Source organism: Triturus cristatus, chromosome 6 (assembly GCF_964204655.1).
Source record: "Triturus cristatus chromosome 6, aTriCri1.1, whole genome shotgun sequence".
NCBI lineage: Eukaryota > Metazoa > Chordata > Amphibia > Caudata > Salamandridae > Triturus > Triturus cristatus.
The window spans coordinates 1942561538-1942577982 of record NC_140589.1 but is presented as its reverse complement, the minus strand read 5'-3'; the positions used below and the strand labels follow the sequence as shown (position 1 = coordinate 1942577982).

Sequence of the window (16445 nt, the reverse complement as noted above, 5' to 3'; positions counted from 1 at the left end):
CCCGGAGGGCTTCGGCCCGTCGTCCGTTGATGGTGACCCACTGCTGGTACTTCTGGGTGTTGCTTGGGATGGCCGCTCGGGGCACCATTTCTCGGGAGCCCAGGCATACGAGCGACATGGCAGCTGGTTCCCACTCGGGGGACCCGTCCTCGCGGTTTTCCTCCTCTTCTTCTCCTTCCCCCAGGGCAGCGGCGGCTATTTGTCGGGGAGGGGGCCCAGCGGTCCCGTTTCGTCGGTTCACGGGGCAGGCCGGGTCGCTCGCATAGTGGCCGGTCTGCTGGCAGCCGAAGCAGGTCACTGGTGGTCGGGGTCCCGGTCGGGCGATGGGGGTCCCCCTTCGGCCCAGGGTCGGGGACGTGTGGTTGGCGGCTTGGCCTCGTGGCGGGCTTCTGGGCGGTCCGGCCGGGAAGTCTCGGCTGCGGTGGGACCCCCCTCCTCCGCCCCGCTGGCGAGGGGGTCCCGTGGTACTCCGTTGGTAGTCCCCCACGGGGTTCCGGGGGACCCTTGTGTTGACCCATCGGTCTGCTTCGGCGGCGAGCTTCCGGGGCTCGGTCAACTTACTGTCCAGGAGGTGTTGCCGTAGTTCTACAAAGCAGTTGTTGGCGAGGTGCTCCCAGACAATGAGGTCGAACAGTTCATTGTACGAGGTGACCTTGCTCCCTTTTATCCACCCTTCAAAAGCCCGGCTGAAGAAGTCCACGTACTCGACCCAGGTGGTACCGGGGAGCTTCTTGCAGTCCCGGAAGCGCTGCCGGTACATCTCGGCTGATAGTCCGTAGCGGGTGAGTAGGGCTTCCTTCATGTGATCGTAGGAGGTCATCACTGCGTCGGGGAGTTGCAGCAGGGTATCACGGCCCTCGCTGAGGAACCTCCCCCATAGGCCGGCACCCCAATCCTTCCGGGGTACCCGATGGCAGGTCATGGCTACCTCGTAGGCTCGGAACCACTGCTGGATGTCGTCGTTCTTGTAGTACTCTTTGACGACATCCTTGGGGATATGAACCTTTGGCTCGGTCAGTGGTAGGGCGTCCCGGGCCCCGGGGGTGCTGGTCTCCCCCGTTTTGGATTTCAGTTCGAGTTCTTTGAGGCTCCTCTCGTGCTCGAGGGTTAGCCGTCTCTCTTCGAGCTCCCGATGCCGTTTCTTTTCCTCGATTTCCTCTTGCAGCCGTAGTTGCTCCAGGGCTATTTTCTTCTCCGCTAGCTGGAGCTCACCGTCCAGCCGGAGTCGTGCGAGGTCCATTTCGTGTGCCCGGACCCTCTCCCGTTCTCGTATTTCTTCGTGGGATAGGCGGGCTTCGGGGATGCCTTGCCCCCCATCTGTCGGGGTTGTGGTCGGCAGGTTTTCGTCCCGGGCCGAGGTCCCTTCGGTGCGGGGTGGAGTGGCCTCGGCTTCGGCCCAGGCTTTCAGGGCTTTCTGCATTTCTTCCTTGGTGCCCAATCCTGTGGTTGGGATCCCTTTGTCTTTGCAGAATTGTTTTAGTTCTTTGTTGGTGTATTCTTCCAGCTTTTCCAGCTGGAAGGTTGCGGCCACGGTTGCTTCTTGGCCGTCCATGGTTCCCTTTTTCTTTTTCCGTCTGGTTAGGTAGTGGGTGCGTTACTTGCTTGTACGATTGCGTCTGGCTCGGATCCCGTCGCTGGCCACCAAATGTTGGAGGGAGGACCACCGGGGAGCCGGAAGGACTACTCCGGCACCTTCCTACCGCCAAGTTATAGCAGAGCGCCGCTGAGAAGCCTCCTAGGAGAGGTCCTTCTCCTATAATCGTACCAGGCCCAGTAACACCACCACACAGGACTCCCTATCGGTTGCTTATCTTGGTTCTTTATATAAAAAAAGGAGCACGTTCAATATGTACAGTGGGATCGAGAGATCCAGTAAGAGTCTCAATGTCTTTGAAGGAATGGGGTAGCGGGACAGTCTTAGTACCAACCAGGTACGGGAGGGCTCTGCGCCTGACCTTGGATGCTGGTCTCAGAGCGGCTCGGACGTGGAGAGCCGCGACGGCGTCAGCAGGGCTCGGGTGGTAGTTCCGCTTGGGTCGAGCCGCGACACAGTCAGCAGGGCTCCGGTGGTAGGTCCGCTTCGGTCGAGCCGCGACGAGGTCAGCTGGGCTCTGATGGTCTGTTGCAACAAGGTCGGGCCGCGACGGCGTCAGCAGGGCCCCAAAGGTTCGTGAAGGTCTTGTAAGCACGATGGAGCCGCGACGTCGTCAGCAGGGCACAGCAGGTAGTTTCAGGAAGAGTCTTTCTCCGTAGGGTCAGCCGCGATCCGATCAGCAGGGCTCTTGACTCCAGGATACAACTGACATCTTGTTGTCGGGTCGCCCCAGATATAGGTCTTGAGCCCTTTGATGTCCGGACCCTTGCGCCCAGGAGGGCGGAGAGGCCAGGTAGGGCGCGGCCAGACGCCCAGCAGGAGAGGCGCCAGGCCCCAGAGAGCTGTGGGGCGGTCGCACCTAGGTGTGGAAGGACGGTTGGGGGTCCCATCGATACTGCCCTCCGCCGGGAGTGGGAAGGGCTCATGTGGTATCCCCCGGGCCAGGGGTGGGCGCCTCGATGTCGGGCCTCGCTGGGACCGAGGCCGGGTAGAGCAGGGTCACGGAGGTGGTCACGTGGAGTGACGTGTAATCCAAGATGGAGGAGCCCAGAGGTGCATGGGACCTCGTGCAGCTGAGCGAGGGGGAACAGGACCACGCCACGATGCTGGCTCCAACAACCGCCATGTAATAATAATCTACCTTAAATGCATATTGGCTTTAACATGCATTTCGCACTAAATAGGTCAGACCCATTGTCTGTGTCTTAGCCTTCATAATAAACAAACCAGACGTCTGACTTCACTTACACTTTCGCAGTGATGCGATTAGCCTGTATCCCTGGCTTGCACCATAACTAACACGGGCCACACTGCACTAAGCTGAAGCTTTCCCAGTCAGCACAGTTCCTTTTGAAATTACAAACAACATACTACCCCATTTAGGGGAGATTACCACTGCTCAAATCTTCTACCCTAAGAGATTCCATTTAACAACATACCGGTTTACAGATTTCAACCGAAAAACAAAATATAAAAACAATCCACCTGTAAATGCCTTTCTGTTGTAAGATATTCTTTTCACAATAAACACATCAGACCCACGGACTTTGTCGTAACTTTTCAAAATGATCAGATCAGACCTATGGTATTTAACTTCACCTTTCCGAATTAACCAATCACACCTATGGTATTTGACTTCACCTTTCCGAATGAACCAATCAGACCTTTGGTATTTGACTTCACCTTTCCGAATGAACCAATCAGACCTATGGTATTTGACTTCACCTTTCCGAATGAACCAATCAGACCTATGGCATTTGACTTCACCTTTCCGAATGAACCAATCAGACCTATGGTATTTTACTTCACCTTTCCCAATAAACCAATCAGACCTATGGTATTTGACTTCACCTTTCCCAATGAACCATACAGACCTATGGTATTTGACTTCACCTTTCTGATTGAACCAATCAGACCTATGGTATTTTACTTCACCTTTCCCAATGAACCAATCAGACCTATGGTATTTGACTTCACCTTTCTGATTGAACCAATCAGACCTATGGTATTTGACTTCACCTTTCTGATTGAACCAATCAGACCTATGGTATTTGACTTCACCTTTCCGATTGAACCAATCAGACCTATAGCCTGTATTCTTAGGTTGTCACCATCACCAACCCAGGCCAACTGTATTTAGCTTCAGTTTTGCAAAAGGCAAAAACCAGGCATACAAGCATAACATTGCACAAATGAACAAAATTAGAGATGGCAAACCAGTATACAACCTCACCTAAGAGACCCGAATGCAAATCTTCTGCACCTAGAGGGTCCGAGGAGGTCTCTGGTAGGAAACACCACTGCCTACCATTGTAATCTGTGAGACACTTTCAAACACAATCTGTCTAGGAGGTTCAATATACATGGACATTCTAGCTATAAAAGCCTATGTCTTTAACATATGCTTTTCATAATAAATACACTGTCTTTATCATAACATTTCAAAATAAACAGATCAGACCAAGAGCCTTGATTACTAGCTTGTCATCATATCCTACTCGGTCCTGCTGTAGTGAGCATAAGCTTCCACAAGACAAAAAATACGAGAACTATTTTTCAACGGAAGCAATCATTTTCGAACCAATCAAATTCTGTACTCAACAAGCGGGTGGCGTTAAAGGGTCTCTCTCAGCGCAACTTCTTAAAGCTCCTTCTGAAGGGATCACATAAGGTCAGGCAATGGATGTACTGTCAAGCCTGACCTAAAAACTATTAATAATGTATTTGCCTGGCAACAGGAGTTGTGATATGCCAACAACAGGCTCTAAGAGTGAGGGAATGCACACCTGGTTAGGATCGCTTTAGATAAGTGGAACGTATCTCAAAAAGAAGGTTTTTATTGTAGTGGTCTGAGTTTTCATTTATGGGCAGAAAATAAATGACAGGTGAACTCTTTTTGCAAATATTGATTCCATGTTGAGGGGTTAGAGATGAACAGCTGCAAGGATTAACAAAGGAAAAGTCAGTTGAGGAGAGAAGAGAGCAAACGGCAGAAGGAAAACTTCCACAGTCACTCCACATTGAATGAAAGGGTCTCGATCCACTCCAGCATGGGGAACTGACTAGAGGCTCTCCACAGTACCCACGGTCCTGCTCCAGCATGAGAAACAAACTAGAGGCTTTCCACATAACCCACAGTCCTGCTCCAGAATGGTGGACTAGAGGCTCTCCACAGTAACCACAGTCCTGCTCCAGCATGGGGAACAAACTAGAGACTCGCCACAGTAAACACAGTCCTGCTCCAGCTCTTGCCCGACCTGTGGCTGCAGGAGACTGTGCTATACTGCACCCAGGATGCGGCAGTGTACAAAGCTGGCCAGGTGCAGCTCGTTGCCGGCTCCACCTGAGGTGGAGGGTGCATCAGAATTTCCAGAGTTCTCAGCTGAGGTCCCTGCCAAGGTTAGGAGGTGGGACCAGGTTTTCCGCTGCGCTTCCGTGGGTGCCCAGTAAGCCCTGACAGACAAGTCTTTTTTGTGGCCAGTCAGGGTCATGATTTCTCTGGTCTCTAGCCCAGCGTCGGACAGGATCTGGATGGAGGTTGCTCGAATGCTGTGGTTAGTGTAGTTGCGGCTAAGATTAGCCTCTCGGCTCAGGGCAGACATCATGCCCCCGAGGGTGTTTTTTCCTAAAGGGCGGTTTTCATACCACACGGGAGTGGACTCCAGAAGAGATGCTGGTATCCTTTTGGCTTTAAGGTAGAAACAGGAAGGGTTTGGTGGAAGTTTGCTCAGGTACTTTTCAAGCGCTGCAACAGGGCACTGTTCTTTGTGGCCTGAAGCATACATGATGCCTCTGTACTCCCTTGGGTCAGCCAAGCTCTTTGTTTTCTCATCAAACGCCATTGTGGCATACTTGAAGCCCTGAGGATCAGTCAAAATTTTGAAGGCGTTGGCAGGCAGCTCCCTTTGACCTTTCCGCCCTCGCCTTGCAAAGTGGATCTGTATATTGAACCACACAGTTCGGATAAGCCCATCAGGAGTGTTAGTATTGAGAACTTTCGACTTTTTTAGCTTCTGCATGTCGACCGGTGAAATGGCAGGATGGCTTTCTGTCGCGTCCTTCCCTTCTTTCTTCAGCTTCTTCAATGTCGCTAGAAAGACATTGTTGGCCGAGTTGAACTCAGAGTCTCTCATAATGTTGAAATTGCGCCTGTACGGGGGATCATTGATGTAACGATTGATCCCTGCCCGCATACACACATAGCTGGACATCGAGTAATGTTGCGAGTCTGCCGTCCGCACAGTGGCGTAGAATTCCCTTAGTACCACTGCCAGATCACTCTTGCTCAGGTTCTCAAACTTCTCAGGCTTAAGCTGCTCCTTCAGCCATGACTTGAACACATTCACAGCCCAGTTAGTTTGCTGTCTCGTCTTCTTTTCATTTCGCTCGATTTCCAGAATGTCGATGTCGTCAGCTCTGATCTCAGCATGTCGCTGCACATGCTGAGGAAATTCTTGGTTGTCTAGAAGAGTTGGCATCTCCTCTCTCTTGGGTTGTATGGTGCGCTCCGACCTTCGTCTCTTCATGGCAGGGGAACTTGCCTTAAATCCCATCCTTCGATGGGAGAAACCAGGAGCCCTCTCATTCACGGAGGACGCACTCGCTAAAGGTCGTTTTCTTTGCTTGGGTTTCTCTTGTGTGGAAGTGCAGTTTGGTGCAGAGCTTTGTTGCAGTAGTTTCGATCCATTTCCACTCTGGGAATGATTTAAACCTGGAGTGAAATAAAGGAAAATATTAGTTCATGGGAAGGCTAAATGGTAAGAAGTATGTGTGAAATAAATTACTTGTTGTCCCCGCATTCTTACTGGTTGCTCAAGAGCGAACTAGAAAGCAGTGTTTTTAGCTAACATTTGCAGTTGGCTAGTAGCAAAGACTATGTACCCGCATGACCAATTAGAACTAAGGTTTTACAACGTAAACATTACAACAGGCTTAGATAGAAGTCACATGAGGCCCTTTACCGCTCTTCATCACCAGAGTCTAGGATGCAAATTTTGCTATCAGGTGAGTGCACTATGAGGCGCAGCCAATGCCACTGCAAGCTCAGGACCGGTGGCTCCAACTCACAGAATCAAAAATGGCAGACTAAAGGGAAAATGCATTTGAATGAAAACCGGAAAGGTGAAAAACCAGATCCTGGATCAAGTGCTGAACTGGCATGTGCAGCTTCCGTCTGCAGTCTCTGGCATTTACTTCCCTTCAATTACTCTCAAAGCATCCTTATTTGGTCAACATTGACAAAGTTACACCATCACTTGGCCCAAAGAAAACTGAAGGAAAATGCTACTTACCTGCACTGCTGGTTTGCAGCCTTTAGAGCCGCAGATTCACCGGCTTCGCACGCTCCTAACATCTGTTGGGCACGGATTTTACAAGTTGTTTTTTTTCTGAAGAAAGGTGACATGTGATCCTTCAAAACCCACAATGCACCGGGACAAAGACTCCACCTTTGATTGTTTCCCTCCCCCCAACCCTGAAAGGGTGGCAGAAGGTATATGGAGTACCTTCGAGCTGGGATAAAGGTGGAATTGAACTGAGCAGCTCAGGCACACCGGTTCATTGAGACTATGGTTGTTTTAATGTGTAAAAAGAGGTGAACATCTAAAATATAAGCTCACATCCAGGGAGGAGGGATGGGAATGTGAAGCTACAGCGCAACAGTCTTCAAACTGATGGCAACAAGTAAGAAACACCTTCTGTTTGCAACTAATGTGACTGTAGAACACATACTGACAAGCAGCATTTTCTTAAAGCAGTGGTACACGGGATTATGAAGAAGGTATCGGATATAAACTTCTAAGGTCGGTCTCCACCCACTGTTGCTTCATGGCAGCCATGAATGCCTACATGGTAATGGTGAGTGACCATGTGTAGTGCAGACCATGCAGCAGTTTCACATATGTCTGTAAATGGTATGTTTCCAAGGAAGGTCATTATGGCTCCTTTCTTTCAAATGGAATGTTCGCGAGCTACAGTAAGAAGTGTGTGTTTAGCTTTAGCATAACACACATGAATGCACTTCACTATCAATAGTTCACGAACCCACTTGGAAGGAATATGCTACTTACCAGTATGCATCTGTTCTTGGCATGTAGAGCTGCAGATCCACACACTAGCATAGTAGATCGCCATCTGGTGTTGGGCTCGGATGCTTGCACGTTGCTGTTGTCTTGGAAGAAGTCTTTGTAGTCACGAGATAGGTGACTCCTCCCTTGGACGATAGTGCGCATGGGCATCAACTCCATCGTTCGTTGTTTTTCGCCATGATGGGAAATTATGAGGTTAGTAGAAGAGAAAGAGATGTCCATGTATGATATCTAAGTAAGATAAAGTTGGAACAGATACAGGTCCCGGGGAGGTGGGTGGGCGTGTGGGTCTGCAGCTGTACATGCCAAGAACAGATGCATACTGGTAAGTAGCATTTCTCGTTCGAGGCATATGAGCTGCAGATCACACACTAGCATAGACTATACAGCAGTATCTCCCCTAGCGGTGGTCACCTGTATCGGTTGCAGTAGTTTGAAATAAAGTTTTAAGGACAGCTTGGCCCACTGAAGCTTGTTGCTTGGCTTGCACGTCAACACAATAGTGTTTAGTGAAGGTGTGTGTTGTATACCATGTGGCTGCCTTACAAATGTCTTCTAAGGGAATGTTCCCCAAGAATGCCATGGAAGCCCCTAGTTTGGTGTGGACTGCGCTCTAGGGGGAACTGTTAATGTGTGTTTAGCTTTCTGGTAGCATATTTGGATACATTTAACTATCCACCTAGCAATCCCAGATTTGGAGATGGGGTTGCCCTATGTGGTGGAGAGAAAGCTACAAACAATTGTTTTGTTTTGCGGAAAGATTTAGTTCTGTCAATGTAGTAAAGAAGGGCTCTTTTAACATCTAAGGTGTGAAGAGCTCTTTCCGCTACAGAGTCTGGGTTTGGAAAGAACACTGGTAACTCTACTGATTGGTTAAGATGAAAAGGCGATATGACTTTTGGAAGGAATTTGGCATTTGTCCTAAGAAACACTTTTTTACGATATAATTGTAAGAACGGTTCTTGTATGGTTAAAGCCTCGATTTCACTTACCCTTCTGAGGGATGTGATTGCGATAAGGAAAGCCACTTTCCATATGAGGAACTGCAGTTCGCATTTATATAGAGGTTCAAATGGGGGTCCCATGAGCCTAGTAAGAACAATTTTTAGATTCCACACTGGTGAGGGTGGTAATCTGGGAGGAATAATTCTTTTAAGTCCTTCCATGAAGGCTTTGATCGCAGGGACTCTAAAGAGTGACAAGTGCTGTCGATTTTGTAAGTAGGCTGCTAACGCTGCTAGGTGGAGACGTATGGATGAGTACGCCAAATTACATCTTTGCAAGTGTAGTAAGTAGCAAATGATGTTCTGGATCGAGGCATCCAGTGGGTGTATATTATTGTTAGTGCAGTAAATGGCACATCTTCTCCATTTTGCAGCATAGCAGGCTCGAGTGGTAGGTCTTCTGGCTTCTTTTATAATGTTCATGCAGTTTGGTGGCAGGTTAAGGTAACCGAACTCTAGGACTTCAGGAGCCAGATCGCCAGATTCAGTTGACCTGGATCTGGATGTCTGATCTCTCCATGGTTCTGGGTTATTAAGGATGGGGAGAGATGCAGTTTTTGGTGTGGAACTAGAGAGAGTTCCAGTAGTGTTGTGAACCACGGCTGGCGTGCCCATGTGGGAGCTACTATGATCAGTTTGAGAGACTGTTGTCGGAGCTTGCGTACCACTCATGGAATGAGTGGGAGAGTCGGAAAAGCGTACGCAAATCTGCCTGGCCAGTTCATCCATATCGCATTGCCCTTTGACTCCGGGTGGGGAAACCTGGCGGCGAAGGTTGGGCATTTTGCGTTTTCGTGTGTGGCGAACAGATCTATGTCTGGTTGGACCCATTTTTGGAAAAACGGCAGTTGAACTTGGGGATGGAGTTCCCATTCGTGGATCTGTTGTGTCTGTCGACTTAACAGATCGGCAATCTGATTGTGAACCCCTGGAAGGTGTTCTGCAAGTAGGTATATGTTCTGAGGCATTGCCCATCTCCAAATGTTTTGTGCGAGCTGGGACAGCTGCAGAGAATGTGGGCCTCCTTGTTTTTGTATGTAATACATGGCTGTCATGTTGTCCGTCCGGAGGAGGACAGCCTTGTTCTGTACATGTAGTTGGAAGGATTTTAGTGCTAGGAATACTGCTGGCAGTTCTAGGTCATTCGTATGCAGCACTTTCTGTTGAGTGGTCCATTTGCCCTGAGTGGTGTGTCCGAGGAGATGGGTTCCCCATCCTGTGAGTGATGCGTCTGTTGTGAGCACTATCTGTGGAAGAGGCTCTAGGAACAGCCGCCCTTTGGACAAGTTTGTTATGTTCCACCACTGTAGAAAGCGATGTGTGCGGCTGTCCACCAACACCAGATCTGTGAGTTGTCCGTGAGCCTGGTTCCACTGATGTGCTAGACATTCCTGTAAGGGATACATTTGAAGTCTTGCATAAGGCACAATGAAGATGCAAGATGCCATCATGCCTATGAGCTGCATGAACACTCTGGCTGGAAGAGTGTTGGTTTTGAAATTTTGTGAAAGGAGCTTGTATACTGGCTATCCTGGCTGGACTGGGATATGCTAGGGCTGTGGAGGTGTTTATGGTAGCTCCTAGATATTGGTGTATATGAGAGGGCTGGGGATGCGACTTGGGATAGTTGATTGTAAACCCCAAGTTGTGTAATAGTTGGATGGTTTGGTGAGTGTGTAGAACACATTGGTCTAATGACTTGGCTTTTATTAGCCAGTCGTCTAGATACGGGAAGACATGAATTTGTTGTCTTCTGAGATGTGCTGCTACTACCGCCAGACATTTCGTGAATACTCTGAGCACGGTTGTTACCCCGAATGGAAGGACTGTGAACTGGTAGTGTTGTCCGTCCACCACAAACCTTAGGTACTTCCTGTGAGCAGGATGTATGGGAATATGGAAGTAGGCGTCCTTGAGATCTAGTGTGGCAAGGAAGTCGCCTTGTTGCAGCAGTGAGAGCCCTTGTTGAAGAGTGATCATATGGAAATGATCTGAGTGTATATACAGATTTAGGGGTGTGAGGTCGAGTATTGGTCTTAGAGTGCCGTCCTTTTTGGGGATTAGGAAGTACAGTGAGTATACTCCTGTTCCTTGATGCACTAAGGGAACTGGTTCTATACTACATACAGAATCAGTGCCAGTCAAGGCAAATATGTCTGATTAATTCATCCAGAGAGTATTACTTCTGGACTGTGGTTCTGAGTACCTGGAGGCACAGCTTGGGCACTTGATTTTATTATTGCAGTGGCAAGAAGATCGACAGTGGGTGTTCCCCACTTTAAAAGTACTCTTGAAGTACTTATAGATTCATCTCCCATTTGTGTTTGTGGGAGTGTTCTCCTTAGCAGGTCCACAAAGTCACTGACCACTCGCGGAAGATGATCCGCTGGGGGTGGAACTGTTTTTATAACATTGAAACGTTGAGAGCTCCATTCAACATGAATGAAGTAGCTCTGGGCTTATCATGGCTGATATACGCCTTCTGCTTCAACATTCCAATGCTTGTCTGCATGTTTCTACCTCTTTGAGTTAGGACATTCTACCCTTCTGCCTCAGGCTATTCCGGTTATTAAAGGCTCTCTCCCTCGTTAAAGGCCCTGGGTGCAGGTCCGTGGTGCATGGCAGAATTATACAATATAGGCTAAACCTGCAGCAAAGTAAAGTTTTGTGCTACTTAGGCCTACAGGTATCACTCTCGGGGTAAACATGAATTCCGAGGGTAGGTTCACAGTCCCCAACACCATGCCCATACTCATTATGGCACCTGAAGAATTGTCACTTTCCCAAGCCAGGTTCATGATAGATCACAGGCCTCAGTCTTCCCTGCTGTCCAGCTGGAGGATCAAAGTCCTCCCCACACAACAGAGCCATTAACATTGCTTGGCCCAGTCCTTGGAAAAGGAAGGGGTGTGGAAGATATCTGCATATGTTAATTATATTGTCTTACTGCACCTGGACTAGGACAGCTCAGAGCCACTGAGAAAAAGGAGGAGGGTCGGACCACTGGAGCCAACACAAGAGGGGCCTCGTCTTTGAAGTTTTTGGGGAAGCGCTAAGGCTCTCAGGGGAGCTCTTTCCACAAACAACTTGAATGTGTCATGTTGGAATGCTGAGCAGGAGGGTGGAGACAGGGCTGGAGCTGTGATGTGGCATTCGAGGGTTGGCCAGGGGTGCCTTGTTTCTAGAAATTTCCACCCCCACTTAAAAACCCCTCCCCAAGGGAGAGACTGAGGAGAAGACACTGGACTTGGGAGCAATCCGGGCGAAAGGATGCCCAGCTGGAAGGAGACGCTACCTGATGGCCCTGCAAGGATGGACCGAGCCCAACGGACTGACTCCGCTGACCCCCAGGATTGGGATGAGTCTCTCCAGGGCACAGGCCCCCCCATATCTGCTGAGGAACAGTGGCAGGATTGGCCCCGCTGACCCCCAGGATTGGGATGAGTCTCTCCAGGGCGCGGGCCCCCCCATATCTGCTGAGGAACAGTGGCAGGATTGGCCCCGCTGACCCCCAGGATTGGGATGAGTCTCTCCAGGGCGCAGGCCCCCTTATATATGCTGAGGGACAGTGGCAGGATTGGCCCCGCTGACCCCCAGGATTGGGATGAGTCTCTCCAGGGCGCGGGCCCCCCCCTATCTGCTGAGGAACAGTGGCAGGACTGGCCCCGCTGACCCCCAGGATTGGGAGGAGTCTCTCCAGGGCGCGGGCCCCCCCTATCTGCTGAGGAACAGTGGCAGGACTGGCCCCGCTGACCCCCAGGATTGGGATGAGTCTCTCCAGGGCGCGGGCCCCCCCTATCTGCTGAGGAACAGTGGTAGGATTGGCCCCGCTGACCCCCAGGATTGGGATGAGTCTCTCCAGGGCGCGGGCCCCCTTATATCTCCTGAGGAACAGTGGCAGGATTGGCCCCGCTGACCCCCAGGATTGGGATAAGTCTCTCCAGGGCGCGGGCCCCCCCATATCTGCTGAGGAACAGTGGCAGGATTGGCCCCGCTGACCCCCAGGATTGGGATGAGTCTCTCCAGGGCACAGGCCACCTTATATCTCCTGAGGAACAGTGGCAGGATTGGCACCGCTGACCCCCAGGATTGGGATGAGTCTCTCCAGGGCACGGGCCCCCCCATATCTGCTGAGGAACAGTGGCAGGATTGGCCCCGCTGACCCCCAGGATTGGGATGAGTCTCTCCAGGGCACAGGCCCCCTTATATCTGCTGAGGAACAGTGGCAGGATTGGCCCCGCTGACCCCCAGGATTGGGATGAGTCTCTCCAGGGCGCAGGCCCCCCCCTATCTGCTGAGGAACAGTGGCAGGATTGGCCCCGCTGACCCCCAGGATTGGGATGAGTCTCTCCAGGGCACGGGTCCCCCCATATCTGCTGAGGAACAGTGGCAGGATTTGCCCCGCTGACCCCCAGGATTGGGATGAGTCTCTCCAGGGCACAGGCCCCCTTATATCTCCTGAGGAACAGTGGCAGGATTGGCCCCGCTGACCCCCAGGATTGGGATGAGTCTCTCTAGGGCACAGGCCCCCCCATATCTGCCGAGGAACAGTGGCAGGATTGGCCCCGCTGACCCCCAGGATTGGGATGAGTCTCTCTAGGGCACAGGCCCCCCCATATCTGCCGAGGAACAGTGGCAGGATTGGCCCCGCTGCGAGACCCTGTAGGGTTCCCACAAGATTTCTGTGGCCTGCTCCTGCGGCTAGGTGAACTCTATCAGGAAGGCTCCCTCCAGCTCCACTGACACACAGGAGCCTTGCAGGACGGCCAAAGCCCTGGAGCCTGAGGAGCGCGGCAGGCAGGGTGAACTCTATCAGGAAGGCTCCCTCCAGCTCCACTGACACACAGGAGCCTTGCAGGACGGCCAAAGCCCTGGAGCCCGTGGAGCGCGGCAGGCAGGGTGAACTCTATCAGGAAGGCTCCCTCCAGCTCCACTGACACACAGGAGCCTTGCAGGACGGCCAAAGCCCTGGAGCCCGTGGAGCGCGGCAGGCAGGGTGAACTCTATCAGGAAGGCTCCCTCCAGCTCCACTGACACACCGGAGCCTTGCAGGACGGCCAAAGCCCTGGAGCCCGTGGAGCGCGGCAGGCAGGGTGAACTCTATCAGGAAGGCTCCCTCCGGCTCCACTGACACACAGGTGCCTTGCAAGACGGCCAAAGCCCTGGAGCCTGTGGAGCGCGGCAGGCAGGGTGAACTCTATCAGGAAGGCTCCCTCCAGCTCCACTGACACACAGGAGCCTTGCAGGACGGCCAAAGCCCTGGAGCCCGTGGAGCGCGGCAGGCAGGGTGAACTATCAGGAAGGCTCCCTCCAGCTCCACTGACACACAGGAGCCTTGCAGGACGGCCAAAGCCCTGGAGCCCGTGGAGCGCGGCAGGCAGGGTGAACTCTATCAGGAAGGCTCCCTCCAGCTCCACTGACACACAGGAGCCTTGCAGGACGGCCAAAGCCCTGGAGCCCGTGGAGCGCCGCAGGCAGGGCGCTTTACTAGTTGGCTGAGTAGGCGTTGAACAAGATGCCCCTCTCCCACCTGAGATACCGCCTGGCCCCCATGGGGACTGAAGGAGAACAAAGCACATGTAGCTTTGCTGTCTTTCTGAAACTTCCTCTAGGAAAGGACATGCATGCAGGGGTCAGCGCAGCGGTATTAATTACATTTTTATGGGGAGGCAATGTGTGAGGGGGTCTCTTGCCCTGAGTAAAACTTTGGCCCCAAGGACCTCATCATCTGGGGCCTCACATGAGTATGGATGCCCCTCACTGTATGTGACAATGCTCACTTCTGGTGTTAAGCACAACAGGTAAGCAATGTACAATTGTATTGCTGTACAGTTTACAATACCTAAATAAAGAACCACTGGAGTGGGGGGGGGGGGGGGGGGTGGCTGTCCAACACCATGAGGCCACAGCTAATAAAAAAAACAAAAGGAAAGCGCCAAAGCCTCTCAGAGCGATTCTAAAACCTGCTCACTTCATATGCATTCCACGGGGCAGGGGATCACCCTATAAACCCCTGAGTGTTTTAAAATGTACATATTTGTTCGTGTAGTATCCCAAGAGGGGCAAAAGCACCCTAAATCTTTTGAAGACATCTTTGGGGGCAGCTGAAGTGCAGAACGCCCCATGAAATGATTTAAAAAACAAAGTCACCCTAAGTCTGTGGGGCATTGCAATTGTGACCTTAGGAGAGGCATTCTTGGTTTTCAAAGCCCTTCTGGACCTGGAGCTTTTACTCTTGGGATCTTGAGTGCATGGAGAAGAGGAAGAGGTGGGAGAAGAGGAAGAGGTGGAAGAAGAGGAAGAAGAAGAGGAGGAAGAAGAGGGAGAGGAAGAAGAGGATGAGGTGGTGGAGGAGGAGGACGAGGTAGTGGTGGAGGAGGAGGAGACGGTGGAGGTGGAGGAGGAGACGGTGGAGGTGGAGGAGGAGGCGGCGGTGGAGGTGGTGGCGGTGGAGGAGGAGGCGGCGTTGGAGGTGGAGGAGGAGACGGTGGAGGTGGAGGAGGAGGCGGCGGTGGAGGAGGTGGTGGTGGAGGTGGAGGAGGCGGTGGAGGAGGAGGAGGCGGTGGAGGAGGAGGAGGCGGTGGAGGAGGAGGAGGCGGTGGAGGAGGTGGCGGTGATGGTAAGTGTTGTTGTTGAGTGCCAGCAAGGAAGCTGGGGTTACGAGCCCACGCCACCTCCCCTGAGTAGGCTTTGGATCGCTCTGCTTCGCTACCCTGAGAGAGTCAAGTGCTACAATGGGATACTTGGCTCCCAGTAAAGAGAAACGTGCGGTCTTATTACTTGGGAAGGACACACATCATTCACATCTAATAACCCAATCTCTTACACTGGTCGTTCAGCTTCAGTGTAACAATAGAGCGGCTCCAGAACACCAGCGGTAAGCAACAGAAACCCTACGTACTGCACAGTGATTTCAGACTGGCGTAGCAGGACAAGGAAATATCTCACTGTACAGATCTGCTGGAGGCGGGAGTGTGGAATGAGAGCCGTACAGAAGGGACCTGTCCACAAAACAACGGCGTGGGCTCTGTAGCAAGGTGCTTTTAGGGTAATGGGAGGCATCAGTATGTAGAGGTCAGATCACATCAATAATCCCTTTTCACGAATTAAGCAAGTACAAGTGCACTAGTAGTCGCAACTTAAGAGTTAGGATGTAAGGTTCTGCAGCAAACAAACTGTCGATTGCCTTTGATGTGGGGCCGTGCTGTGAACAATAAACTGCTTCGATGCCCAGTTCAATTGCACTTTCATTCCATCCCCAAACAATGCCAGACAGGAATGCATCCGAGTCCTGACTCGGACAGTGATTCAAATCAGTAAAAGCCTCTCTCACGTTTTGTGGCCAGGGAGCTTCCTGTTCCTTCGTTCAGACTCCGGCGGCGCGCGGCGCAGACGTCGTCTTCACTCTTAACAACAACGATAAGGTCAGGACTTGCACACGGAGCACCTGTGAGACCCAAGAGATTAGATTGGACAGCAATCAGCTCAAGGATACCGGTTTGTATTTGTATAATACACCTATTGAACACACATGAAACGACCTCAGCATCATTTACAAACCGATCATTTGCAACCATGTTGTGGGAGCACACTAGCGTGTCCGTCTATCAGCTACGTGGTATTCCCAAGAGCCAAACGGAAAGTCCACCATTAATCCATTCTGAGTGAGAAACAAAATGGTCATTGGACTTTAGTCCACCCATGGCAGCAGAGAGTTCATGGAAGGGTGAATTTGTGGCATGCATGCAGGGGCGGACACAC

At 51.5% G+C, this 16445-nt stretch overlaps 1 protein-coding gene across 3 annotated transcripts in view; it reads right to left on the bottom strand.

The window, feature by feature from the left end:
* Nucleotides 1–4415: 4415 nt before the first annotated feature.
* Nucleotides 4416–16445, bottom strand: part of LOC146822550 (uncharacterized) — a 96484-nt gene continuing 84454 nt past the window's right edge. For 2 of the 3 annotated variants that reach the window (XM_085613668.1, XM_085613669.1), the window contains 2 exons: nt 16018–16131; nt 4416–6305 (listed from right to left, as the gene is read on the bottom strand). In XM_085613668.1, the coding sequence (XP_085469794.1) occupies nt 4873–6305; nt 16018–16131 (1547 nt within the window). In that variant the 3' untranslated portion in view covers nt 4416–4872. The remainder of the gene's footprint in view (nt 6306–16017; nt 16132–16445) is intronic. The other variant, XM_085613670.1, reaches the window with a different exon arrangement.